At 45.8% G+C, this 22677-nt stretch overlaps 2 protein-coding genes across 4 annotated transcripts; one reads left to right on the top strand and one right to left on the bottom strand.

Annotated features, from left to right (window-relative positions):
* The first annotated feature begins 3837 nt into the window (after window positions 1-3837).
* On the top strand, window positions 3838-6068 carry LOC133269640 (epidermal differentiation-specific protein-like). The gene is made up of 2 exons (XM_061454177.1): window positions 3838-3907; window positions 5369-6068. The coding sequence occupies exon 2, from the start codon at window positions 5436-5438 to the stop codon at window positions 5964-5966; it is 531 nt and encodes a 176-aa protein (XP_061310161.1). The 5' UTR covers window positions 3838-3907; window positions 5369-5435; the 3' UTR covers window positions 5967-6068.
* A 3951-nt stretch (window positions 6069-10019) lies between these two features.
* On the bottom strand, window positions 10020-21443 carry PEX5 (peroxisomal biogenesis factor 5). 3 transcript variants are annotated; one of them, XM_061454175.1, is made up of 16 exons: window positions 21423-21443; window positions 20644-20850; window positions 20113-20148; window positions 19810-19942; window positions 19007-19141; window positions 17767-17872; window positions 16758-16848; window positions 16305-16421; window positions 15842-15934; window positions 15549-15668; window positions 14852-14995; window positions 12510-12580; window positions 12138-12353; window positions 11845-12010; window positions 11499-11656; window positions 10020-11135 (listed from the first exon to the last, which is right to left on the bottom strand). In XM_061454175.1, exons 2-16 carry the CDS (start codon window positions 20794-20796, stop codon window positions 10934-10936), a joined length of 1941 nt encoding a protein of 646 aa, XP_061310159.1. In that variant the 5' UTR covers window positions 20797-20850; window positions 21423-21443; the 3' UTR covers window positions 10020-10933. The 3 variants fall into 3 exon arrangements, with proteins under 3 accessions (XP_061310159.1, XP_061310158.1, XP_061310160.1); XM_061454174.1 differs by lacking the exon at window positions 21423-21443 and having other exon boundaries at window positions 20644-20932; XM_061454176.1 differs by lacking the exons at window positions 16305-16421; window positions 21423-21443 and having other exon boundaries at window positions 20644-20932.
* Window positions 21444-22677: the final 1234 nt, after the last annotated feature.

The following is a 22677-nucleotide window of genomic DNA, read 5'->3' as shown; positions in this document are numbered from 1 at the left end:
GAAGCCTTTATGAGTCTCCACACCAACATCCTGACATGTTTTAATAAACTCAGCAATGTCTGTAAATTTTACGCTGATCGGGGCTAAACCAGCTTTGCAACCTCCATTTGTATTTTCATATGCTAGCTGAAATAGAAGCGCACAAGCAGCCTCAGGATTATCAATTTGCCTTTGCATAGCATTGTTTAATTGCTCTTTAAAAGACACATAGGGTTCCCGAGACCCTTGGTGAACAGTTGCAAAAGAAGACATTTTCTGCCTCGATTCAGGCTTGAACAGCCATACGGGCAGCTTGGTGGAATACCAGAGGGTTTAGATTAACTTGATTGTGAGGGTGCAACCATTGCCTGTTAACATGTCAGCATCTATTGGTATTCCTCTTTGAACATTATCTAATACCTGTAAAGCCACTAAGTTATTATATTCCAATCTCCACACTGAGTATTGAGCAGGTGTCAAAATCATTCACATTAAAGTGTTCCAATCCCATGGCACCATAGAACCTGAACTAGCCATCATTTCTAGCAGACCTAATGTATAAGGACTTTGAATTCTCTTTTCCATCGCTGATTTTTTCAATTCCTTAAACACTGTATACAGCATATTTTCATGTACCAGTTGTTGTTGCCCCTGCCCATCTGTTCTATAAAATACAGGAAAAGCAAAAGCACCATCCTCTATGGCTTTCCCCATGCATTTTTGTATAAATATTTTAGTAGCCTTCTGGTTAACTAACAGCTGGTCAAATAATTCTTTATCGAGATCAGTCAAGGGAGGTGCAGTAGGCTGAGGAGCATGAGGAATATTCAATGTGAATACCTTTAATGGTGTCAGAGGTGGGTATAAATTTTGCTCCTTTTCTGAATCTATGGAGCCAGGATCAAAAGGATCATCAGACTCCTCAGAGAAGAAATGTTCATCCTTCTGTCCTTCCTCTTTCAAATTGTCAGTATTTTGATAATTTGTTTTACCATGTTTCTGAATTATAGCCTCGGCAGCTTGTAAATTAGATAACGCAGAACAGACAAAACGCCATGTCACTATTAAATCAGCAGGAACCTCCATACCAAGGCAATTTTGAGTCTGCAAAGGTTCTCCCACTCTCTCCCATATCCGAGTATGAAATGACCCTGTTGCTGGAAACCAGTTGCAATTTTTTTCCACCCATAACAAATGATTCTTTACTTGCTTCTCAGCCAAACGATATCCAGAGGAGTTTAGAATTTGCTGTAAAATTTTTAAATATAATTTCTGTTCAGCTGATCCTACTTGTCCCATTTTTCTAATGCAATCCCGTAATTCACCATCCAGTGGGTATTACTGACCTGTAACAGGCAAATGTCAGTACCAGAAATTCCCCATCGCATCACGCAGACACCGCAATGTCAAGCAGTCTAGTTATCGTATACAGAGGGCACTATTTGCAGCATCTCTAAAGAAATAGGCTAAACACACACACACACCATGATTCCACAACTAGTTCCACATTATTCACTCCAGCATAGTAATATATAGCATACAAATATGGGTCTGAGCTATGGAGCCAAACAGAAACCACATCAATTACAGTGACTGTTTTCAGTCGCTATAAATTCCATTCTATAAACAATGACTTCCCAGGAGGTTTTCCAGCCTGACCTTGCACTCATAGAATCATAGAATAGTTAGGGTTTGAAAGGACCTTAAGACCACCTAGTTCCAACCCCCTGCCATGGGCAGGGACACCTCACACTAAACCGTCTCACCCAAGGCTTCATCCAACCTGGCCTTGAACACTGCCAGGGATGGAGCATTCACAGCCTCCCTGGGCAACCCATTCCAGTGCCTCACCACCCTTACAGGAAAGAACTTCTTCCTTATATCCAATCTAAACTTCCCCTGTTTAAGTTTTAACCCATTACCCCTTGTCCTATCACTACAGTCCCTAGTGAAGAGTCCCTCTCCAGCATCCCTATAGGCCCCCTTCAGATACTGGAAGCTGCTATGAGGTCTCTACGCAGCCTTCTCTTCTCCAGGCTGAACAGCCCCAACTTTCTCAGCCTGTCTTCATACACACTCCTTGGCTTGACCAACATGCACTATCAGCAATTTTTCTTTAATTATGCACACAGAAGGTACAGGACGGCTTGCAGCTCCCACAGTAAACTGCAACAAGCAGAACAGTTCTAACAGGCCATGTGTCAAAAACATTTTGATGGATTCGTTACTGTATATCAGCTGACTTCTGGAGAACAGAGACATGAATCAGAGCTCCAGGGTTTAACATGATGCTTGCTATTCAACAGGCTTTGGAACCAGAGCAGCGAGATAGCTGGGTTGGGAAAATCAAAACCAAAACAGAATAGCTAATGACTTTTGAGGGTCATACCAGCCACTTCTCAGTTCTGTTGAAAGGGGTGTGCTGCAGAAAATACATGGACTCAGTCAGAGATCAATATGATCAGACAAAAGCCGTTTATTACAAAGCCTTAACCCCTTAAATACTTTTTCTTACATGCACTTACAGTGATTTGGCATATTATGATTGGATACATGTCTTGAAGACCCTTTGCAACTAACATACGATTGGTTAAGCACAGGTGTGGGAACTTGACCTCGAAAGCTTGCCAACAGCCCACAGTTCTCATTAACTCAGTGAATTCCAGCTTCTTCTGATCTTGCTTGTTTAGGCTCCCTCGGGCCTCTCATGGCCTTGCTGTATCTTTCAGGATTATTCAGAATTTATGTACCCATTATCCATTCTCCTGTGAGAACACTGCCTCCACATCTCCCCCTTTTTGTTTTATATATGGTTTGGGTGACTCTACTTGAGCAGGGGATTTGGGCTAGAACATATCTCCAATACATGCCGACTACAGGTTGCTGGGCCTGCCCCTTTTTTCTGCTGTATGGCTCTCTGATAGCAGGGGAGGCCATCCTTCACATCAAGATCTGGCATGGCTTGTGTCCCCACCGCTCCACGCCTGCTGGGTTGCAGCCAACAGCGGAGCTAAAGGTTCTTCTTGGTGGCAAACACAGAGGCCAACCCAGTCTTGCCCTTGACTGTGGTAGCAGGCATTTTGTCAGCCTCAGTCCTTGCACCTTGTTGTCAATGCAGTTTCACCTGCTTCATCCAGTTGCTACTGGCTACTACAGCAAGGCACACACACAAATTTACATTAGCAGAGTAACTATTACAGGGTGCAGCAGCATGTTGAAGATGCTGATGGCAGCGAGGGACTAACCAAAGAAATTTTTTACCAGTGGAATTCTCCCACCCTCTTAATTTGTTCCATTACCTGCTTTATAACACTGCCATTGTATTAAAATCTTTCTAGCTTTTGCCTTAGCATTTTCTAGCAGCTACTGCAAATTTCCATACTCTAACATCTCTTTTACAAGTGACAAATCTATACAATACAAGGTGCAGTTTCTTATTAGCAACTAGCTAGTAAATACAGGTGGTTTTATACACAAAATCACAACCTCTAATAATAGCTACTTTACAAGCACATATATTCAGGATGTTACTTTTCAGTTGCCCCCAAGTGATGTTTTGCAATCATTCGTTCTTTCTCTTCCTCTACCTCATTCTGCTTGGGGTATTCACGGTCAGCTCCTGTAGCTGAGGCTTTTTTCCATTCATCTTGTCAAGCTCATGGCAAGGCTTCACAAACTTTGCAGGCAGTCGCCATGGACCTTGGACCTGTAGTCAGGTGGACACAAATATACCCCCTCCCCAGGTTATCAGTTCTTGGGAAGTAGACAGGTTAAACTGCACAGTTAGGAGTTTGCTGCAACAGGGGTGTTTCGCAACACTCTGTGCAAGACATAAATGTAGGCAAGTGAGCCAGTAGCAATCACAGAAGCACCAGGCTGAACGAAGGAAGTGCCACCAATTCCCCCTGTCCAAGAAGCCAACATCAAGGTGAGATGCATGCTTTTTACATTAAAACTTTCAATGGTTTCTTGGGCAGCTACTGTGAAATGTAGCTGAAGAGAAAAAGGTTTAAGTGTTGGGATGAGAGCTGCAGCACGTATGCAGGACTCCGATGTCTGTATTTGCAGAAACTTAACACATCTTTGAGATGATGAGAAAATACAGGATAAAAATACCTTGCAAAGGGAGAGGGTGGAGAAAGACATTGCTACAGAATTCCAAGGGGTGAAAGTGAGAATATTTTACCAATGAATCTTGGGCACAAGGATCCTGTTGGATGATGATGATGAATATTATTTTCTTTTTTTTTTTCTACAGGCAGAAGGTCATTAGCCCAGTGCTCAATGAATCAATAAATTAAAGTGTGGGTAACCACAGCCTCCATAAATTATAATTGTGAAAAAATGTTTAAATGTTTTCAATCACACAGTAAGATTTTTTTTTTAAGAGAGATTATTTTTTTGGTTTTAATGTTGATTTTGTTGCTCAGGTCTTAAAATTTTAATATGACTTCTAATCTTACTGGGGAAGATTTGATCTTCTTCCATCTCTTCCTAGAGCCAACTACAGTAACTGTTTCTTTCTCTCAGATATATTTGTCCTGAAACTTAAACCTTTGCTTCAATGACTGTGACATGATTTAGAAAGGGAGCTGTTACCTTAACTGGCCACTCATTTCTGTTCCTGCAGCTGTTACTAATAAATACTGTGGTTCCTTATCTGATTCCAGACAAATCTGTGTGTAATTAGACATGAGTATTTGTAATAATGCTACAGAGAGGCATTTACAACCTGAAATGTAGTCTGACTCACAGAGCTGATGCTTTGAACTTGGTTGCTTCTCAACTCGTGTCAACAAAAGGAATTTCTTGATTTCAATAAAGTTTCACATGAAAAGAACAAAATTATTTCAGTGAGCCTAAAAGTTCAGTTCTGGCCTTAGAAAAATAGATTTTTTTTTCCTGTTTACGGTACAAAATGCACTTTCATTTAGAAACTAATTGAATATCTCATTAATTCTTTATTTGTGATATTATGTGGATTATGAAATCTAGTCCAAACAATGAGCACCAATTGCTAAAAAAGTTCTCAAATGCAGTGTCAATTATCAACTGAAGGATTTAGCACCGGTTCTAAATTTTATTTCATTGTTATTTGGGATACAGAGATAAGATGTTGAACTAAACACTTAGATGTCCCTTGCACATACACATAAACCAATGTACGCAACTAAATAAAACTGGGCAGTTTTGGTGTACCTATCATGTTTTATTTCTTATTGCAAATTCAGATCTCTGCCATGCCCTCACACTTTTCAGCTGCTGCTATATTTATCCTCTAGAAATGTTTTACTTTTCCATTTCTGCCCCTTTCTCCTCCAGCATTTTGTGTCTGATGCAACAAGGCTTCTTACAAGCATTATTTGTTTCCAATTTCCCTTTTCTGCAGGTTGTCATCCAGCTCCTGAAGCAAGAAATCTGAGCTATTATAGAAGTCCTACTGGACAAGGAGGAAGATGGGGAAAATCATCGTTTATGAGCATGCCCACTTCCAGGGTTATTCCAAAGAATTCACCAGTGACATTGCCAATCTAAAAGATGTAGATTGGAATGATTGTATCTCTTCAGTGAGAGTAATTGGCCAGCCTTGGGTGGCTTATGAGCACGCCAATTATACAGGCCAGTTAGTGGTATTTGAGGAGGGAGAACATAATTTTGTTGGGCATAAGATGAATGATAAGATCACTTCTCTGCAGATGATCACTGAAAATCTGCACAATCCCCAGATCACTCTCTATGAACATGTCAATTATCAAGGGAAGCGCAGGGTGATAACAGAAGCAACCAATCTAAGTAGGGGACATGATAATGACATCGTGTCTTCTCACAAAGTGCAGAGAGGTGTCTGGCTGCTGTGTGAACACGGCGATGGGAGTGGTTTTCGTTACATTGCGCGAGAAAACGAACACCTTCCAAGTTATGGGATCATCGATTTCAACGACAAGCTTTCATTCCTGCGTCCCCTTCTCCCCGGCAGGAGCTATTAGACTGCAAATCCTGCAGTGCTAAGGGAAGCAGCAGCATCAGCAAGAAATCCGAGACCTAGGCCTCTGTCTATGTTTGTATTGCTGGTTGTAGAGCTTTCACACCCTGTGTCACAGAAACACTGAAACTGTTTTCGCTGATCTGTGTTTCTCAACCCTGCTTTGCATTGCTCTCCCTCCCCATAATCCCAGTGAATGCAAAAGCTACTGTATTTTGTCAAATTAGAGAGACTCAAAGACAAGAGACATCCAGGAGTGTGCAACCTATTGCACCTGCAGCTGGTATTCTGATGTCCTCCACTACTTAATGTAAAAGCATTACATGTTGCTTCTGTTGCTAGATGCATAAATAAAATATGAGCATAGAACCAGCATCACTTACATTGTAGTTTGCTTTACAATGCTCTTTACCAAAGCCCAGCATTCTGTCCAACCTGGCCTTGAACACAGCCAGGGATGGGGCAGCCACAGCTTTTCTGGGCAACCTGTGACCACCACCCTCACAGTAAAGAGCTTCCTTGTATATACCTGATCCCCCCTGTTTCAGTTTGAACCCATCACCCCTTGTCCTATCACTACAGTCCCCAATAAAAAGTCCCTCTCCAGCATCCTTGTAAGCCCCCTTCAGATACTAGAAGCTGCTCTGAGGTCTCCGTGCAGCTTCTCTTCTTCAGTCTGAACAGCCCCAACTTTCTCAACCTGTCCTCATACAGGAGGTGCTCCAGCGCCCTTACTCTAGTGGCCTCCTCTGGACTTGTTCCAACAGCTCCATATCCTTCTTATGATGAGGACACCAGAATTGCACACAGAGCTGAAAGTGAAGTCTCATGAGACCAGAGCAGAGGGGCAGGATCACCTCCTTCAAGCTACTGGTCACACTCCTTTTCTCATGGACCAGTACCGCCAAGTCCTTCTCCCAGGGCTGCTCTGAATCACTTCTGTGCCTGGGATTTCTCCAGCCCAGGGGCAGGACCTTGCACTTCGCATTGTTGAACTTCATGAGATTGGCACTGGCCACTTCTCAAGTGTGTCAAGGTCACACTTCAACTAAGACAACTTCAAACTATTTGCATTTGGAATAAGAACTGTGCAAGGCTTTCTTGCAGCTGTGGGTTCACTAGCTAGTTCAAGAGCTGTTTTGCCATACACACATTTACCTGAAGAGCACAGAGTTGCAGTTCTGCATTAAGGCTGTCTAATGGCAGCTGCCTTCTGAGATGCCAGCTGTGATGCAGCTCTGCATTGCAATGTTTATCTAGCTCTGTGATGGGCTCCTGTCTGCCATGATTTTCTTGTATTTATAGCTAAAAATGAAATGCAGAACACACTGTGCTATCACCTGCTGGGCTTTGCTCTCATTTTGAAATAAGCACTGCAGGCTGTGCTGAGATGGCAGCCACTTGCGTTCCTCAGCTAGGCTTATGTAGTAGATGCAATGGTGATAAGCTCAGGCTCCCTGTGTTTTAGGACACTTTTTACTGTTTTACAGCCCTTTTCAGGTTTCCTTGCTCTGTTCAAAGACTTTCTTTTAATGGGATTGCAAAATTCAGTTCCAAGAACATGGAGCATTCTCCCTACTCTAGGCCAAAATAACTTGAAAACACTGACCTCTAAAGATAGAGCCAGCTGTGCCCAAAGGAAACGGTGTATTGGAAGGGGGAAAGCAAACATTAACATGTCCTAATGTTGTCTGTAGCACTGGTATCAGTGGGTATGTGGTATACAGTGTTCTCAACCTCCTCAGTAAGATAAATCAGACCATGCAGAGCTTTGTATTTTCACCACTAGACTTCATCCAGAAGGCCCAAGAGCAGTGTTTTGCTCAATATACAACAGAGCAAGTTCAGGCACATTTGCATAATGGCACAACATAAAACTTGGACTCAAGGTCAGATCTTGTCTACCCAGAAACAGGGTGATGATTAGACTTTAACCACTTATTTTGTAATAATGCCAGGTTACATTGCTGATTAGAAAATAGGTTCTTGGGAAAACTTTCCCGGGGCTGTCTTGGCTCTCTTCTCCACACTGACTTGGCTCTCAGCTCATGGCTGGGCTTGATGCATTGATAGATCATGCCTCTTGACTGATAGAGCACCAGATGCACCACAGACCCTCAGAGGCGTCCTAGCTTCACAGCAACACATTTGGCTGGGAAAGCCTTTCCAGCTCCCCACACTCACATGGTCGGAAAATTTATCTGACATTTAATTCCTCTTATATCAGCAGTTTGTGCTCCTAACCCTTTCAGCGGCTTGGCCCAAGCATGACAGTCACTGGCCTGCCCTCGACTTAACACTAGGTGTCACTTTTGCTTCAGAAATTCACCAGAGAAACTGAAAAGTTTACAGAAGAAAAACCTACCCATCGCATTCGCAGTGGGTTTCTGTACCTACAGCTTGTCCTAAAGACATGGACAGTTAGACTTTTACTTTCACGGATCTCATGCCAGGCATCCAAAACCATCTGAAAATACAGACTAGCAGGGGTTGGATTAGGGGCCTCCAAACATTCCTCCTGCCTTACCTGTGAATCAAAACCATTCACTACCCACTATGTGCTCCCACTGTACAACATCCCTTCCCCATGTGTCTTACTCCTCCACTCCAAAATGTACGTCCCACAGAAGCAACAGAAGATGTGGATGTGGCTGGAAATGCAAACTAGGATCAAGGTACTTACAGAGCCCCCAATGCAAACCTGGTTTGGAGGTTGCCAGAGACAAGGTTGTAGCAGGCAGGCAAAAGGTGAGAACTGGCACCAAAATAGACACCATCAGCCAGCTGCTGCTCCCTGAACCAACAGCTCATTTCCAAAGATGATTCTTAACAGGACATGGTCTGCACAAAAGCAGCTCAATCTTCACTCGGCTCTAGGACACTAAACAGAAACTAGTGTGTAGATGAAGATCTGGCCTCAGCAAAAGTAGGACAGATGCTGTGAGATCTACTTTAAACACAGAAGGGAGGCAAGAAAGTGAGAACAACTGACATGGAAAGCGGACAAATGGTGACAGCCCACTCTAGCTGCAGGGACAGGAGGGGATGTATGACTGGGAAGAACACCAACCACAAAGTCAAGAAATCAAACCAAATGGCAATGGGAATTGAGGCAACTAGGAAGCCAAGGAGAGGAGAAGCCTTAACAGCACTTGAGGATGAGAAAAAGGGAAAACCAAGCAGTGATAATGGGAGGGTGACAGACAAACGTGGTGCAGCAAAGAAGCAAAGGAAATCATCGGTGAGAGGGACAGCAGAGAACAAAGGAAGGGACAGCAGGTGAAAAACAGCACAGGCGTTGTTTTGTTCTGCTGAGCAGAGAACCTAACAGAAGGACAGATCAGTAAAAATGAAAAGGCATATCTCTGACCTGCAGTGCACGCAAGCAGAACACAAACAGTGGCGCTCTTCCTTTTAGACAGCATAAGCAGCAAACCATTTTGCATGCATTGCAGCAATTCCAGAACAGGGCACGTAGGTTTCAGTCCACACGGCTGGATAGGAGATACAGAGGAAGCTGGAGCTCTGAAAACACACAGCAAGAACTAGTCTCTGCACACAGCTTCTGCTCCTGGTTGTCAGGGTAGGAAGAGAAAAACAAGGCTGTGAAGTAGAAGCATGAAGAAACAAGTGCCTGGTGGGAAAAGAAGAGTAAGTGCTCCCTGCCTAAGTCCTGGGTCTTAACCAGCACAGCGGTCAGGGTTCTAAAAGAGGTGATAAAATGTACCACAGCCTCCCTCATTGCAGATGGCTAGAAAATGAAAACAAACAAAAAGCTTAGGCTTCAGTGACCCCTAAGCCTAAGCAAGAAAAACAGAGTTTATGGTACAGGGAAGCTCTTCTGCTGACTCACAGAACTGAAGTCTGAGGCTACAGCAAAATGAGGTCCTTTAAGCTTCACGGGCCTATGAGCTAACAATAAAACAAAACCCGAGTCAAAAGGAAAGACAGAAACTGAGAGACTCTGATCTATCTTTTGAAAACCAGTGGGTTTATACCCTAGAGAGCTGTACTACCCATTGCATGCAGCTCCAACAGAGGCACAGAAAAAGATGTCATTTAGGCAATTTTAATTCTCCCTCCTTTATTATACAAAATACTTTACAATTAAAAAACATTTTTCCCCAATAGAATCATATACAGATATTTATAATTAACAAGATTCAGTTACACACAAGATGGGGAACTTCTGCACAAAGGAAAACAATGACATGATAAAGTGAAAATCAAGACTAAACGCTTTCCCCAACATATTCTGGGCAGAGAGATTACATTTTAGACTTCTATTCCTATCACATTCCTCCAGGTCTGAACTCTGGGACTTCCTCTTACCCTCAACAGGGTAAGTGCCTCCACTTCAGTCTGCAGCATAAGTACAATACTCTGCTCTTAAAAAGGTTCAATGAAGACATTGAGAAACTATCATCTGGCTGTACCATGAAGTTATCAGCACCCAGAAAAGGGCACCGCTGCCCACAGTTTTCCCTAGCAACTCACATATATACACACGCAAGCACATAGATGGGGAATCATGCTCAAAACCCAGAAATCTGCACCCTTTCACCAACTGGCAATCCCACCCCATCAAAGCAAACTGCACTTGAGACATATCCAGCAGGTAGTCTCTGCAGAATGGCTATTGTAAGGGCTCATAGCAAAGCTGGGCATTACTGCAAATGCAGTCTGGAAAAAGGGCTGGATGTCACAATCTTCCCCACTTTGATCACCTACCTACCAGCAGTGTCAGTCAGTCATGGAGGTGATAACATGAACCACTCAGAGATGCACAGGCCACGACAGACAGGTAGGCGAAGTTGCACGCTTCAGCAAGATGTTCTTTCAAAAACAGTTGTCAGTGATCTGCCCCACCAGGGCAAGGAGATGTGTGAACCCTAGTAAACGTTTTCTCTCTAAGGAAGGTCACTGCTGGGCTAGGCCAACCCTGCAGTCACAGGGGAACCTATCCCAGAGTCACTGCTGAAGGCCAAATGCCTGCAGCAGTGTGGGAAGATCATGGGCATCAGCTGCCCCATACAGGTCACTCTGCCCCAGCATGGAAAGGGCCATGCGGAGTGTGCTCCAGATGTTGTCAGACATTGCGCCTTGCTGCCCCCGCGGACCTCGGCTCTTCTGCTGCATGTGCAAAGCCTCTAAGAAGTGCTCCACAGCCTCGCTGTCAACATGAGAACATACACATGCTTACTGGAGAAGATGGTACATCTCACACACCCTCCCCCATTTGCTTCTCAACTACTTCCCCTCCAAAACAAGTCTCCTCCTCTTCACCAAATCCTGCCCTGCTCCAGCACCAGAAATCCCCCTTTCCCTCTTAACAATGACTGAAGTCCAGATGGTCCCTACTCCAACTGCATCCGTATGATGCTTTGTTCTCAGGGCAGTTACACACTCGCTCTACTCTCCTGTGCGAAGGGAAGGCTGCAAGCAGTATAGCACTGCCCTTGTAACCTATCACAGTCTCTCCCATGAACACAAGCACACTTAAGGGTCACAGCAGATCTGCCTATCCTGTGCTCACCGGTGGGCACCTAAGTTGATGCAACTGATACCCAAGTTGTAGCGAGAGCGGATGTATCCTGGCTGGAGCTCCAGTGCCCGACGATATGCAGCCACAGCTTCCTCACTCCGATTCCCATTGGCCAGGGTGGCACCCAGCTTGTTCCATAGAAGATGGTCCTGGAGAAGGGGGTAGAGAGAAAGGGCTGAGAAGCTGGATATTTTTAATTGCCAAACCAACCCTCCCTTCCCTCTGTGTCTTACACCTCCACTCCAAAATGTACCTCTCACACAAGCAGCACCTCCACCCAAACCTTCACCCATAAACCTCCAGGTATCTCCAGTGTCTACACTCCACCCTTTCTTACATTGGGGCGCACACTGAGTGCGGCACTGAAGCAATCCACAGCCTTCTCATATTCACCACTAAGGTTGAAAAGGACACCCAGGCCACACTGAACATCAGGATCCACAGTTGAGGGGTTGCTGCGCACAGCTGCTAAGAACAGCTCCTTCACCTCCATGAACAGCGAGCTGGAAAAGCACAGAACAAGGATATTGGTGTACTGTGGAGAGAGTTGGCCTTGGGTTGCTCCCTCTGCTCCAGCCTGGAACAGTCCCAGCCCTCCAAGAAGCCTTTGAATTTGTAATCCTAACTCACTCAGACAGCAGGGAACCTAAAACACGCTTGGAAGGCCCCAGGTTTGTCCCCGAGACACTCTCCTCCGGTTCCTTCTCCAGTAGGTGGACATAGTCTGGTTTATGGCGTAGCCAGTCCCTTAGGGTCTCACATGCCTGCTTCTGCAAGGACTCATTGGTGAAGCTGACTGCTAAAGCCATAAGTGCTGTGAGGTTCCCAGGCTGCAGTTCCAAGCACCTGCAGTTCAAAGAAAAGCGAATACAGTATTAAATCTGTCTGGGAGACACCCAGACACAGGAGGTAACACCAAACAGAGCACACACCATGCTAGCCATATGGTCCTTGAAGCACTAGACAAGGAGCCATGCTCAGAAGCTCTTTTGCAACACTCACTGTCTGAGGGCACTGATTGCCAAAAGCTCCTGTTCATTCTCTGCTTGGGTGGTTCCTAGATACTGCCAGGCCTGGAGAAGATAAGGATATACAGAGTCAGACTTCTTCACATCCAGAGATAAAGGTCAGCTGATAAACCACAAATACAGAAATTTAAATCCACCATATTATCCCAACGTTTTTAAAGTGAGATCAAATATATGCAAGTATACATATTAGCTGCAGACTCAAGTTTCAATACACAAACAGAAACAGACTTTATGGCACATGGGTTCTCAAGGCCAATAAAACTGGCATTGTTACAGTGAAAAAGAAAAAAAAATAAAGGAAGTGAAGATCTATCATAAAGCAACTGTTGGCAGTTTTAAACTTTTAAGTCACAGAACATCCACTTTTAACTTCTAACTGCGGCCAAACTGAAGAGGAAGGAGGGAAAAGCAGATCTCTTATTTCCTAAGAACAAAATGGCAAAGCAGCAGTGCTAATAAATGAGACCTTCAGGGTAGGCAGCTGTATATACTTGTGCATTAGCAAGTGGTAATCTTAGGGAGTTGACCATCAGACCTGAAAAGTAGAAGCACTGTTATTTTACTGACTCTTCAATCATTGCGACATCAGTACATGAAAGCCACTTCCATCTCCAGGCAGCTTAAATAGGGAATATTTAATTAAGGCACTAACTCCAAATTACCTGTTCATTTTATATCGATATCATCACCCCTTGCTCAAAAACAGGCCAGATAGTTGGTGGGTTTGTCAACATGAAGTACTCACTTTTTGAACAGAAGTCACAAAATGCAGTATCCACTGTCTCAAGGAAATAAATTGGTTCATTAACAAAGACCCAGACACACTGCTCAAGCAAGAAGCAATCTAATGCCTCAGATCACAGATTCATAGAATCATAGAATAGTTGGGGTCAGATGACCTTAAGACAATCCAGTTTCAAACCCCCTGCCACGGGCAGGGATGCTTCACACTAGACCATATCACCCAAGGCTTTGTCCAGCCTGGACTTGAACACTGCCAGGGATGAAGCATTTGCCACTTCTTTGGGCAGCGTGTTCCAGTGTCTCAGCTGATGAGTGATAACTCTATAGTGTTCTCCCTGAAGAAGAGCTGAGCTTCAAAGTGAAGTCATGATTTGGACCAATCTTGACACTTCCTTCAGAGCAATTGCTCAATTTAATTGTCTATTTCAATTGTCTATTTAACCACTGTACTGTATTTGTGAAGTCCTAACTTCTGTACTTTCTGCAGGCACAACAGAATTCAGAAATATTTTCACTGCAGCCAGAATTGTCCCAAGATTTCTTCCCCTAAGGTTTCAACTACCTCTCCATTATGCTCAGTCTGCAGCCCACTCTATTCTAAGAGAATGCCCATTCTAAGGGAAAATTAGCAATACTTTTTAATCACTTTAGAGTTTAAGTAGATCTTCAAAACCTCCGATTACTTTTCACCTACTCCCAATACCCTAGAAAGTTAGATGCCTATACGCCCAGAAGCCAACAACCTCTGTTTCAAGAGGTCACTCTCATCTAAGCCTCAGGATTAACACATTAGGTATTTCCAGCCATGTACAGTTTACAGAGCTAACTGTATATATAAGCTAACAGTATATATGAGCTAACACATGTAGAGTTAGCATACACACATATACACACACACACACATATATATGAATCAGACACACAATTCAGCATTCCTGGGTCCTTGAGGCAGGCACTCCATTTCCCAATCAAATCAATTCTGCAGAAGCCAAAGTGCTTTACAGAAGTAAGTATTCACCAAATTAGGAGCTGGAAATTTGTCTTCAGTATAAAAATCACTCTCTGGCCCAGAGCTTCAAATGAAAACTGTGAAGACACCCAAGCCACCTCTCAAGCCTTTGGGGTTACACCTTCTCCTGGCAATTAGATGAAGACCCAGACTAGGAGTCCTGGCTAACAAGCTGCTAGTCTTGAAAGCAGTTACCTGCCATAAGCATCTCCAAGCTTGCAATGCCAATAAAGACTACCATAGAAGCAAGAGATAAGAACTCCCTGTCTTGGCTCCATGCACAGCCTCATGTGCTCCCAAGATTTTACACAGCTTTGGGACAGAGCCTTTGTACTTTTTGTAACTGACCTTAGTCATAAACCTTCTTCCCACAGACCTCCTGGGGATTCACATACATCAGCTACAAAACCAAAGGCACAGAAAAAAAAAAAGTGATGCTTTCATACCCCCTTCACAGCTCTTAACACTGAAGTAAGTTTTCTACACACACCCTGACACCTAGGAAAGGATCTAAGTAGCAGAACACCTAGCCAAGGCCTGTTAGCTCTGCTCTCACTCACCTCCATATGATCTGGCTTCTGTTGCACTGCAGCCTCAAAGAGCAAGACAGCATTGGGGAGGTCACCTTCCTCCAAACGCTTCCGCCCCTCTTCAAATGCATCTGGGTGATCTCTCATGGGATTATCTTCCTCAAACTGGTACCCCTAGCAGGGGAAACAGGGTATAATGCTTGGAGACAGGCTTAGAGGAGTAAAGCACTCTCTGCAGTACAGCATAATCTAGTCTTGCTGCACTAGAAACACTCAAAGCTGCTGAGCAGCCAGTACCCCATCCTCTGCTAATTTGCAAGCACATCAGAGAAGAATGGGTCTTCTTTCTGCCTCCTCTGTACTGAAAGATACCCAAAACCAGACTTGGAATAAACTGCAACAGAGACTAAACATCTGGTATGGGGCCTATCAGCCTGGGGGCGGGTGGTGCCTGGCAACAACTGCACTCATTGCAAAAGATCTCAGCATTAACTGGTATTTTATGTTGGGCAATAACTGCATCTACAGACAAGCGGAAGTGAAATCAGTATTTATTCAGTACCTAGCTGATCCAAGATGAGGGCGTAAATTAGAGCTAAGGATCAGGAAAAGAAATCCTAGCAGCATTTGGGGATCTGTGGAGCTTATCTGCAAGGTAGACATACTGCCAGTCTGCTCAAAGCTGTCCATCACAGTGCTAGGGATTAGAAACCCTGTTCTTTATTACCTTGTCATATGATGAGGAGCTGATGTCTTCATAATCAGAGAGCCAAGGGTGAACCTCTGCATCTCTCTTGGCCATCTCCTCCCATTCTGCCTGGAGTTTGTCCCAGAAGTCCACATCTGACTGAGAGGAGAACAGAATGTGACTAGAGTACCTCAACCATAAACTGAGCTCTACAAGCACACCAGAGAACACCCTCTTAATTGTTCCTAGCCCATCTCACAGCATGCAAAGGAGAGAGGTAACCCTATCATCAGCTCCCAGTTGGTACTTCAGCCCTCCTCCACCAGCATTACCTCCACAGCAGTCTTTGCCTGCTCGAACTCCGTATCAAGAGTTGACATGGTCCCAGATCGTGCAAATTGATCCACCCAGGCATCAGATGTCCCCTGGAAGTTTGGGAACAGAAACACACCTTTCTTTTTAGACTCTGGCAACCTCAAGGCACATCCCAAAACTGCAGGAAGGTCTATGGTGACCTTTCCTCTCCATCAGCAAGAACTGATGGCCTGTAAAGTAGAGCGTTCACATGAATATTCCCTTCCTCCCAGGTGCTATAAGAGATGAGAAAACTCACACCACCCAAATACCTTCCCAGCTTCTGGCTAGACTCTACTAAGAAGAGCCCAACAGCCCCTCCCCTTGCCTCCCACAGCCTAATCATCAGTAGAGCATTGCTAAGAGTTGGACTTGCTCCCAGACTGTGCACTGTGGCAAAGAGCTTTCTTCCTTCAGAGCACGTAGAACTGGGGCTCCTACCTGCTGCTGTATAAACTCAGTTGCCCATTGCTCTGCCTGATCTTGGTCTCTGTGGGTCACCTGATTAGCTTCGATCGATACCCTCCCATCTCCGATCTGGCGGACAAACTTTAGGAACTGCGGCAGAGAAATGAAACAAGTGTGGAGCTGGGCAGATGCTCTACCAATAAGCCCTCTGCCCACACACACCCCCCTTCACTACGAGGACTTCTCTCTGCAAAGTGAGCACAAACAGCTCAAAAAGGCAGGGAGGACAGGACTTCACCAGAGCCATGTTGTAGAGATGGATAATATCTAAAGTGGATTGTAGGGTTCAGCTTCTAGGAATCAGGGAAAAAAATGGGAACACAGGAGAGCAGGAGGCTTTATTCCTTTACTGTCTTTCCCCTCCTCAATTTCCAACACTCCTAGTCACATTAAGTATCTGTCAGCCCTGGTCAGGGAACTTCTTACCTCAGAATTCTTGAGTTTTGGATCATCCACTTTAGAGAGGAAGTCACTAACTGTTTTCTTAAGATCATCCTCAGGCTGGTATTCCTCATACCTGTGTTCAGAGGCAGTAAAAGAGACTGTCTGACACCGAGCAACAGTGAACTCCTTCACTAACAGTGGTCTACACAATGGGCCAGACAACAGCATTGAGGGATACAATCCCTCCTCAGAGGGTCTCCAAAGTGATTCAGTACACTTACCTGTCTGTAAAAAACTCAAAATTACTACTAGGCTAACTGTGCAAGTGACCAACATAAACAGCAGCAGAATTAAACAATTGCAGTGACAGCACAGCTCTCCACAACAATCTGGATTCCTTGGCAAGTTCACATGCTACCAGAAATTGCAAGTTTTAGCACTACCAAGGTCATATATCTAGGAACAAAGAAAGTAGGTCATGTCCATAGAACAGTGTCTTGGAAAAACATCAGCTCTGCAGAGGACTCATAGCAAGCACACAACTCAATACGTTGTCTGGCTTACAGCAGGACAGGACTAGTTCCAGGTGTTACTACTACACTGTCTTGGTGAAGTCTTTGGAACTGGCAGCAATAAGTCAGGAATGTCCATATTTCCAGAAATATGTTTGTCAGATAGGGAGAATAAAGCGGTGAAAGTTTAAAATTAGAAGAGTCCAGTACTTGGGATCTCCAAATCAAAAGCATCTGTTGTGGAAAATACTGCTTGATTAGCAGTTTCCAAAAATCACTTTAAGAAGCTTTGCATTAGGTATGAGATTAAGTTATTCTACATAAGCACAGTATCTTCCTGGAACCAGAAAACAGAACAGCTAGGATCTCTTAAAAACTTCCATCTCCAAGCACTGTTTCCTCCTTCCTCTGAAACCAAAGGCCTGAGAACTTCAATCTAGGTTAAATGACTCAAAAGCATTCACAGCAGATTTCTACCACCTATCTTCACCCACCCAAGTACCCAGCAACAATAGTTAGTCTTGAGAAGACAGACTCACCATTTATCTGCCAAAGACTGGTCTTCTGATTCCCCAAGCCACAGCTTCTCCTCTGACTGCTCTAGGTATTCTTCTGCCCACTTAGCAGGAGACACAGAGAGTGGATCTACATAGGACATCAGCAAGAATGGGGAGAAGAGCAACACAGGCAGACCATCACTCAGACGAACTTGAGATTTGCACTCTGCTCTTCACCCAGTTAGCTAATGTGCAGAGAACAACTCTTCAAATAAAGTTTTTGCTTGTTTCTTCTAACTTTTTTTATTCTGAGCTAAATCTAAATCAAGCCTTAGGTTCAGACTACGTGTTAATACAGATGCCACCACGGTGTCAACAACCTTACGATTTTCTACTTAAGTTTCACAAATCATTTGTCTGCTTCATGTGAGATACTGTGTAGGTCAAGAAAATCAGCAATGGATTACAATTGTCTTACAAAGCACAGCCTACAAAGCACTAGGTTTTCCTCAGAACTTGCTCTAAGACCTTTGCAAATGCTGATTTCTATTCCCAGAAGTATAAAGAGGGAAGGTCAAAGAATTGGCATACACGGCCCTCTACAGTGGCCACTCCTCAAAAAGAGAATAGCATCTATTTAGATCGTATTTGTAACTTCCAGATTAGCTTGTGGATGGTAACAGGACCCTATAACAGCCTCATCTCTATATACAATGCCGGATGGCTTTTTTGGATAAACTGCTGGCTTGCTTGAAACAGGAAGCTTAACCTTTGGGACAGAAATACTCATTTTGCATATTTCCAAAGCGCAAAATCCCTCTACTTCCATGAAACTGATACAAAGTATTTGGCCAAAGCACATTAAGCAATATTTACGTTTGTAACAAAGGCAAATTTAGCCTTAAGAGAGGGAATTAGAGAATATGTAAGCGAGAAGTGGAACCAGACCATCTGCAGAACTTCCATCAGCTGAACCCTCACAATTTTTATAGAAGCATTTTGAATAGCCTGCTTCTCCTAAGCTCTCCAAGTAACCCAAGCTAAAAATAAAAGACCTTTACACCCGAATAAAAGCCTCTACACCACACTGTTCACAACTCAGCTAAGCTATCACAAAGCAGGTGGGTTTCCCCTCCTTCCCAACCCCCCCTTCAAAGCTGCTATAGTAAACACTGACTGCTGGGCCCAAAGCATTACTCCAATTCCACATCCAGTAATTCTCCACTATATGCTAGCACGTGGCTGGGCAACATCAACAGTAATTCCAAATAGGAGCATTTACCTGTCACTTCAGCAATGAACTCCTGTGACCAGTCAGCCTCATTATAATCTGAAGAGACATCACCAGCACTATCTGCTGCAGCCAAGAATTCCTGGGTCCAGTTTTCAGACAGTGCCAGAGCTGCCACACCTGGAGCTACAAGAAGAAAAAAAACAAGTGAGGACTGGGGCACTCAAAGGCATCATTTGAGTGTTCCCTCATCATCTCTCATCTTGCCCTTTCTCTTTGTTAAGAATAAAATCACAGAAAGATTCTACTTGGAAGCAGGCTCTGGGGGTTGCTAGTGTTTTCACAGTAGGTTAACACTAAAGGCAAGGATTAGGTTGCTCAGGGCATTCATCAGCTAACCTCTGTATTTGTCAAAAGCTAGCAATTACCCAGCCTCCTAGGCACCTGCTCCAGTACTGAACCACCCTCCGAGAGAAGAAATGCTTTCTTACAGCTAGTCAGGTCCCCCTTCCACAAGCTATGTCCATTGCCCCTTGTCTTTCCACTATTTAACACTGCAAAGATTCTGGCTGCAGCTGCTGAAGACAGCAGTTAGACACTCCAACTTCCCTGCCCTAAGGAGACCCCTCTTTCCTATGCTGAACAAACCAAATTTCATCAGGCTTTCCACTTACGCTATGTTTCCTAATCCCTGAACACTATCCACTGGCCTTGCCTCAGTACATTAGCATACTGGGAAGCCCAAATCTGGATACAATCTCACAAGTGCTGATTAGATGGGTACCACCCTGCAAGGAGCTTAACCATAACACCATGATCTTCTCCAGCTCTTCACCTACTCTAGCTCCCCTCACCTCGCTGAGGGGCCTGTCGGAAGCTTGACTGCTCAATCTCTTGCATCTCAGCCAACAGGTCATCCATCTTAAAGGTCTGGGGTGCACGGGAGAGTAAAGGGGCATTCTGCTCCTGCAGGAACTCTCCAACCAGCTGCCAAAGACAGAGACAGATTACAAACATAGAAAACAAACAGGCAGAATATGGAGCATGAGAAAAAAGAATGGGCTTGTCAGAAGGAAAGATTAATATCAGGTAAGGGGAAAAATAACAAACAGTATTGATGAAAAAAGAAGTAAGGAGATGGATCAGTCTGTTCTTACCTCATCTTCAGTGGCCACTCCCAGCGGTTTGGGTGCCTACAGGGAATAGCGGGCAATTATCCCAATGGCTTTGTCCTCATACCCTTCTCCCCAAACACCTTATAACCCGATTAGTTTACATCTTCCTCAGCATTAGGCTATCAGCATTTTCTTGCATTAGCTGCATGTTTATGTGGAAGCTAAAGGAGCTGGAATATCTTGAGTGACACTGTCCAAACCCTCTCCCACCACCTTCAGTGTCGGGGCCTGTAAGACACACACCTCACCATAGCCATCAACATGCTCCTAGCACACATAGATAATTCCCACAAACGGCCCCTCACCCCACAACCCTACAGGACAAAACGCATGACTCCATGGTCTTTTTACCTAGAAAAAAAGCAACACTGCACCTATGTGCACCAAAAATCCCGGTACCGCTCATGCCACAGCCCTATTCCGCCAGCACACCCCTATACCCTGTGGGCTGACACAGACACTGGCCCCACATCCAGCCCCAGCTCAGCAAGCAGAGTGAAAGGCAACACTCACGGCTGCAGCAGCTCCTGGAGCCCCAGGGGGCCAGGCCAGCGGGCCCTGAAGTCCTTCCTGCCGCAAGGCTTTGTCCTGGGTGAAGTGGCCGGCCAGCTTCATGAGGGGGTTGGAGCCCCCGCACTCCGGTTCCACCAGCTCCCTCATGGCCATGGCGCCAGGCAGGGAGGAAGGGAGGGTCGGTGGCGAACCCCACTGTGCCTGCACCTAGCCCCGGGGCGGCACAGACACCGGGTGAACGCCAGGCGCAGCGGCAGGCTGCCGGGGACACTCACCGCCTGCCCCGGACCCCGAACCGGCGGCCACCTGCTTGCCCGCCCGCCCTTCCCTGCGGGTCCAGGAGCCTGCGGAGACAGCCCGACCACAACCCCCACCTGCGCGGGCGGGGAGGTGCCGAGCTTGGGCCAGAGTCCGCATGGGCAGAAGTCGGACTCAGGCGCATACCGCCACGGCACCAGAGAACCCGCGGGCTGCCAGCGCAGCCCGGGTGGGCACAGCTGCCGTTGCCGCCAAGAGCCTCCCGCCACCGGCTGCCGCGGGGAGCGGGGACCCCCTTCCCAGCTCCCTCCGCCCTGCCCCAACCACCGCCCGCCGCCGGGCCGGCCCGGCAGAAGACACCCGCTCGCGAGGACAGCAAGGCCGCGCCGCGCCCCCAACAACAAACCCCACCCGCCCCCGGCGCCGACCTCCCGGACCCCTGGCCCGGCACTGCCCGCCCCACGCGGGCGGAGGGGAGGGGACGGTGCGGGTCGATGAGGTCCCCCCGGCCGGCACCGTACCTGGGACTACCAGGGCTCGCGGGACTCACGGGGTGGGGCGGGGCCAGCTCTTAAAGGGCCAGGCACCCCACGAGCACCGCACCAGAGTGCCTTAAAGGGCCAGACGCCCGCGCCCTGCCGGGGTTTAGAGGGTTGATTGTTGCTGTTCTGTCCCGCAGCTTGACGGTACAGCTGGAGCTGCGACCGGGGGCAGGAGGGAAGTGTGGAGCCTCTCCGTGTCGCCGGGCGCCGTTCCCAAGGTGGCTGCCCGCCCTTCTCCTGCAGCTCCTGGGCCAGCTCCCAGCACTTGTCGCGGAGAGGAGGGCACACTAGCGCGGGCTCTGCAGTCCCTCCTGCCCACCGCTGGAGCAAAACGGTGTGTGTATAGCGTGCACGTACACTGCACAAGTGTGTGTAACGTTACAGTACATCGTTAAAGCCATGTTAGGGAGTCAACGGATACGCTCAGGAGATGCAGAGCAGCAGTTCTGTCACGGTGTTGGTGTCCTGTTGAGCTGCTGACACGCGTTAAGCGGTTTTTGCACTGACAGCCCACCCTACAGGCAGCTACAGGGCTCTGGCTCAAGCAATGTCGTTGTTAAGGCACGGAGAGAACAGGACTTTCTCGTAATATCTGAACAGCACACGTTCATCTGGCTGACGGACTGCTCTTTTGGCATATGCTCCGGGATCACAACGATGTTTGCAGCTGCCGGTAACAGGTTAAAAGCACCTGCGTTTAGCTGAAAAGTATGTGATGGCTTCAGATAAGCTCTAGAAGTAATATTGGCTAGCCAGTAGTTCCTCAGATCTTTTTGTTTGTTTGAATAGCCAACATATTTGGCCTTTTGCAGTCTTCTGAACGTTTCCATTCTCTAGACATCAAAAAGGTAACTGCCAGTGCACCTGATGTGGCTTCAGCCAATTCACCAACTATCATGGGATGAATCAAGCCTAACCGGTCTGAAAGCATTGGCTTTGCCTAATCACTTACAAATCTAGAATGACTTTTCGTGCACTTGTCACTGGTGCTATTTAACTACCATCCCAGTGAAGACAAGTGAGAAATACTTGCAACTTCCCGGCATCTTTGGTCCATTTTCCATTTCAGAAGGCCAGTCCTTTTACTGGTCTTCCCCTCACTGCCCATGTAGTGACAGGCATTAGTGATGGGCTGATTGTTCTTTTCCCCTCCACCACAGATAAGGCAATCATTCATTTCCTGTTTGAAGTATCTTTGTACTTACTTGAAGTTGCATGTTTCCCTCAATTCCTT

Source organism: Pezoporus flaviventris, unplaced genomic scaffold (assembly GCF_033815535.1).
Source record: "Pezoporus flaviventris isolate CSIRO_AGI_PZ_B2104156 unplaced genomic scaffold, CSIRO_AGI_Pfla_v1 ptg000015l, whole genome shotgun sequence".
In the NCBI taxonomy this organism is placed as follows: domain Eukaryota; kingdom Metazoa; phylum Chordata; class Aves; order Psittaciformes; family Psittacidae; genus Pezoporus; species Pezoporus flaviventris.
The sequence above is the reverse complement of the archived record's forward strand: the minus strand, read 5'-3'. Positions and strand labels throughout refer to the sequence as shown.

Coding starts and splice junctions, on each gene's coding strand:
- LOC133269640 (XM_061454177.1), top strand. CDS start 5,436: ATGGGGAAAATCATCGTTTATGAGCATGCCCACTTCCAGGGTTATTCC.
- PEX5 (XM_061454175.1), bottom strand. CDS start 20,796: ATGGCCATGAGGGAGCTGGTGGAACCGGAGTGCGGGGGCTCCAACCCC. Junction 19,943..20,112: donor GAGTGGCCACTGAAGATGAG/GTAAGAACAGAC, acceptor TGTCTTTGGCAG/CTGGTTGGAGAGTTCCTGCA. Junction 11,136..11,498: donor ATCAACTTAGGTGCCCACCG/GTGAGCACAGGA, acceptor TCATGTTGACAG/CGAGGCTGTGGAGCACTTCT.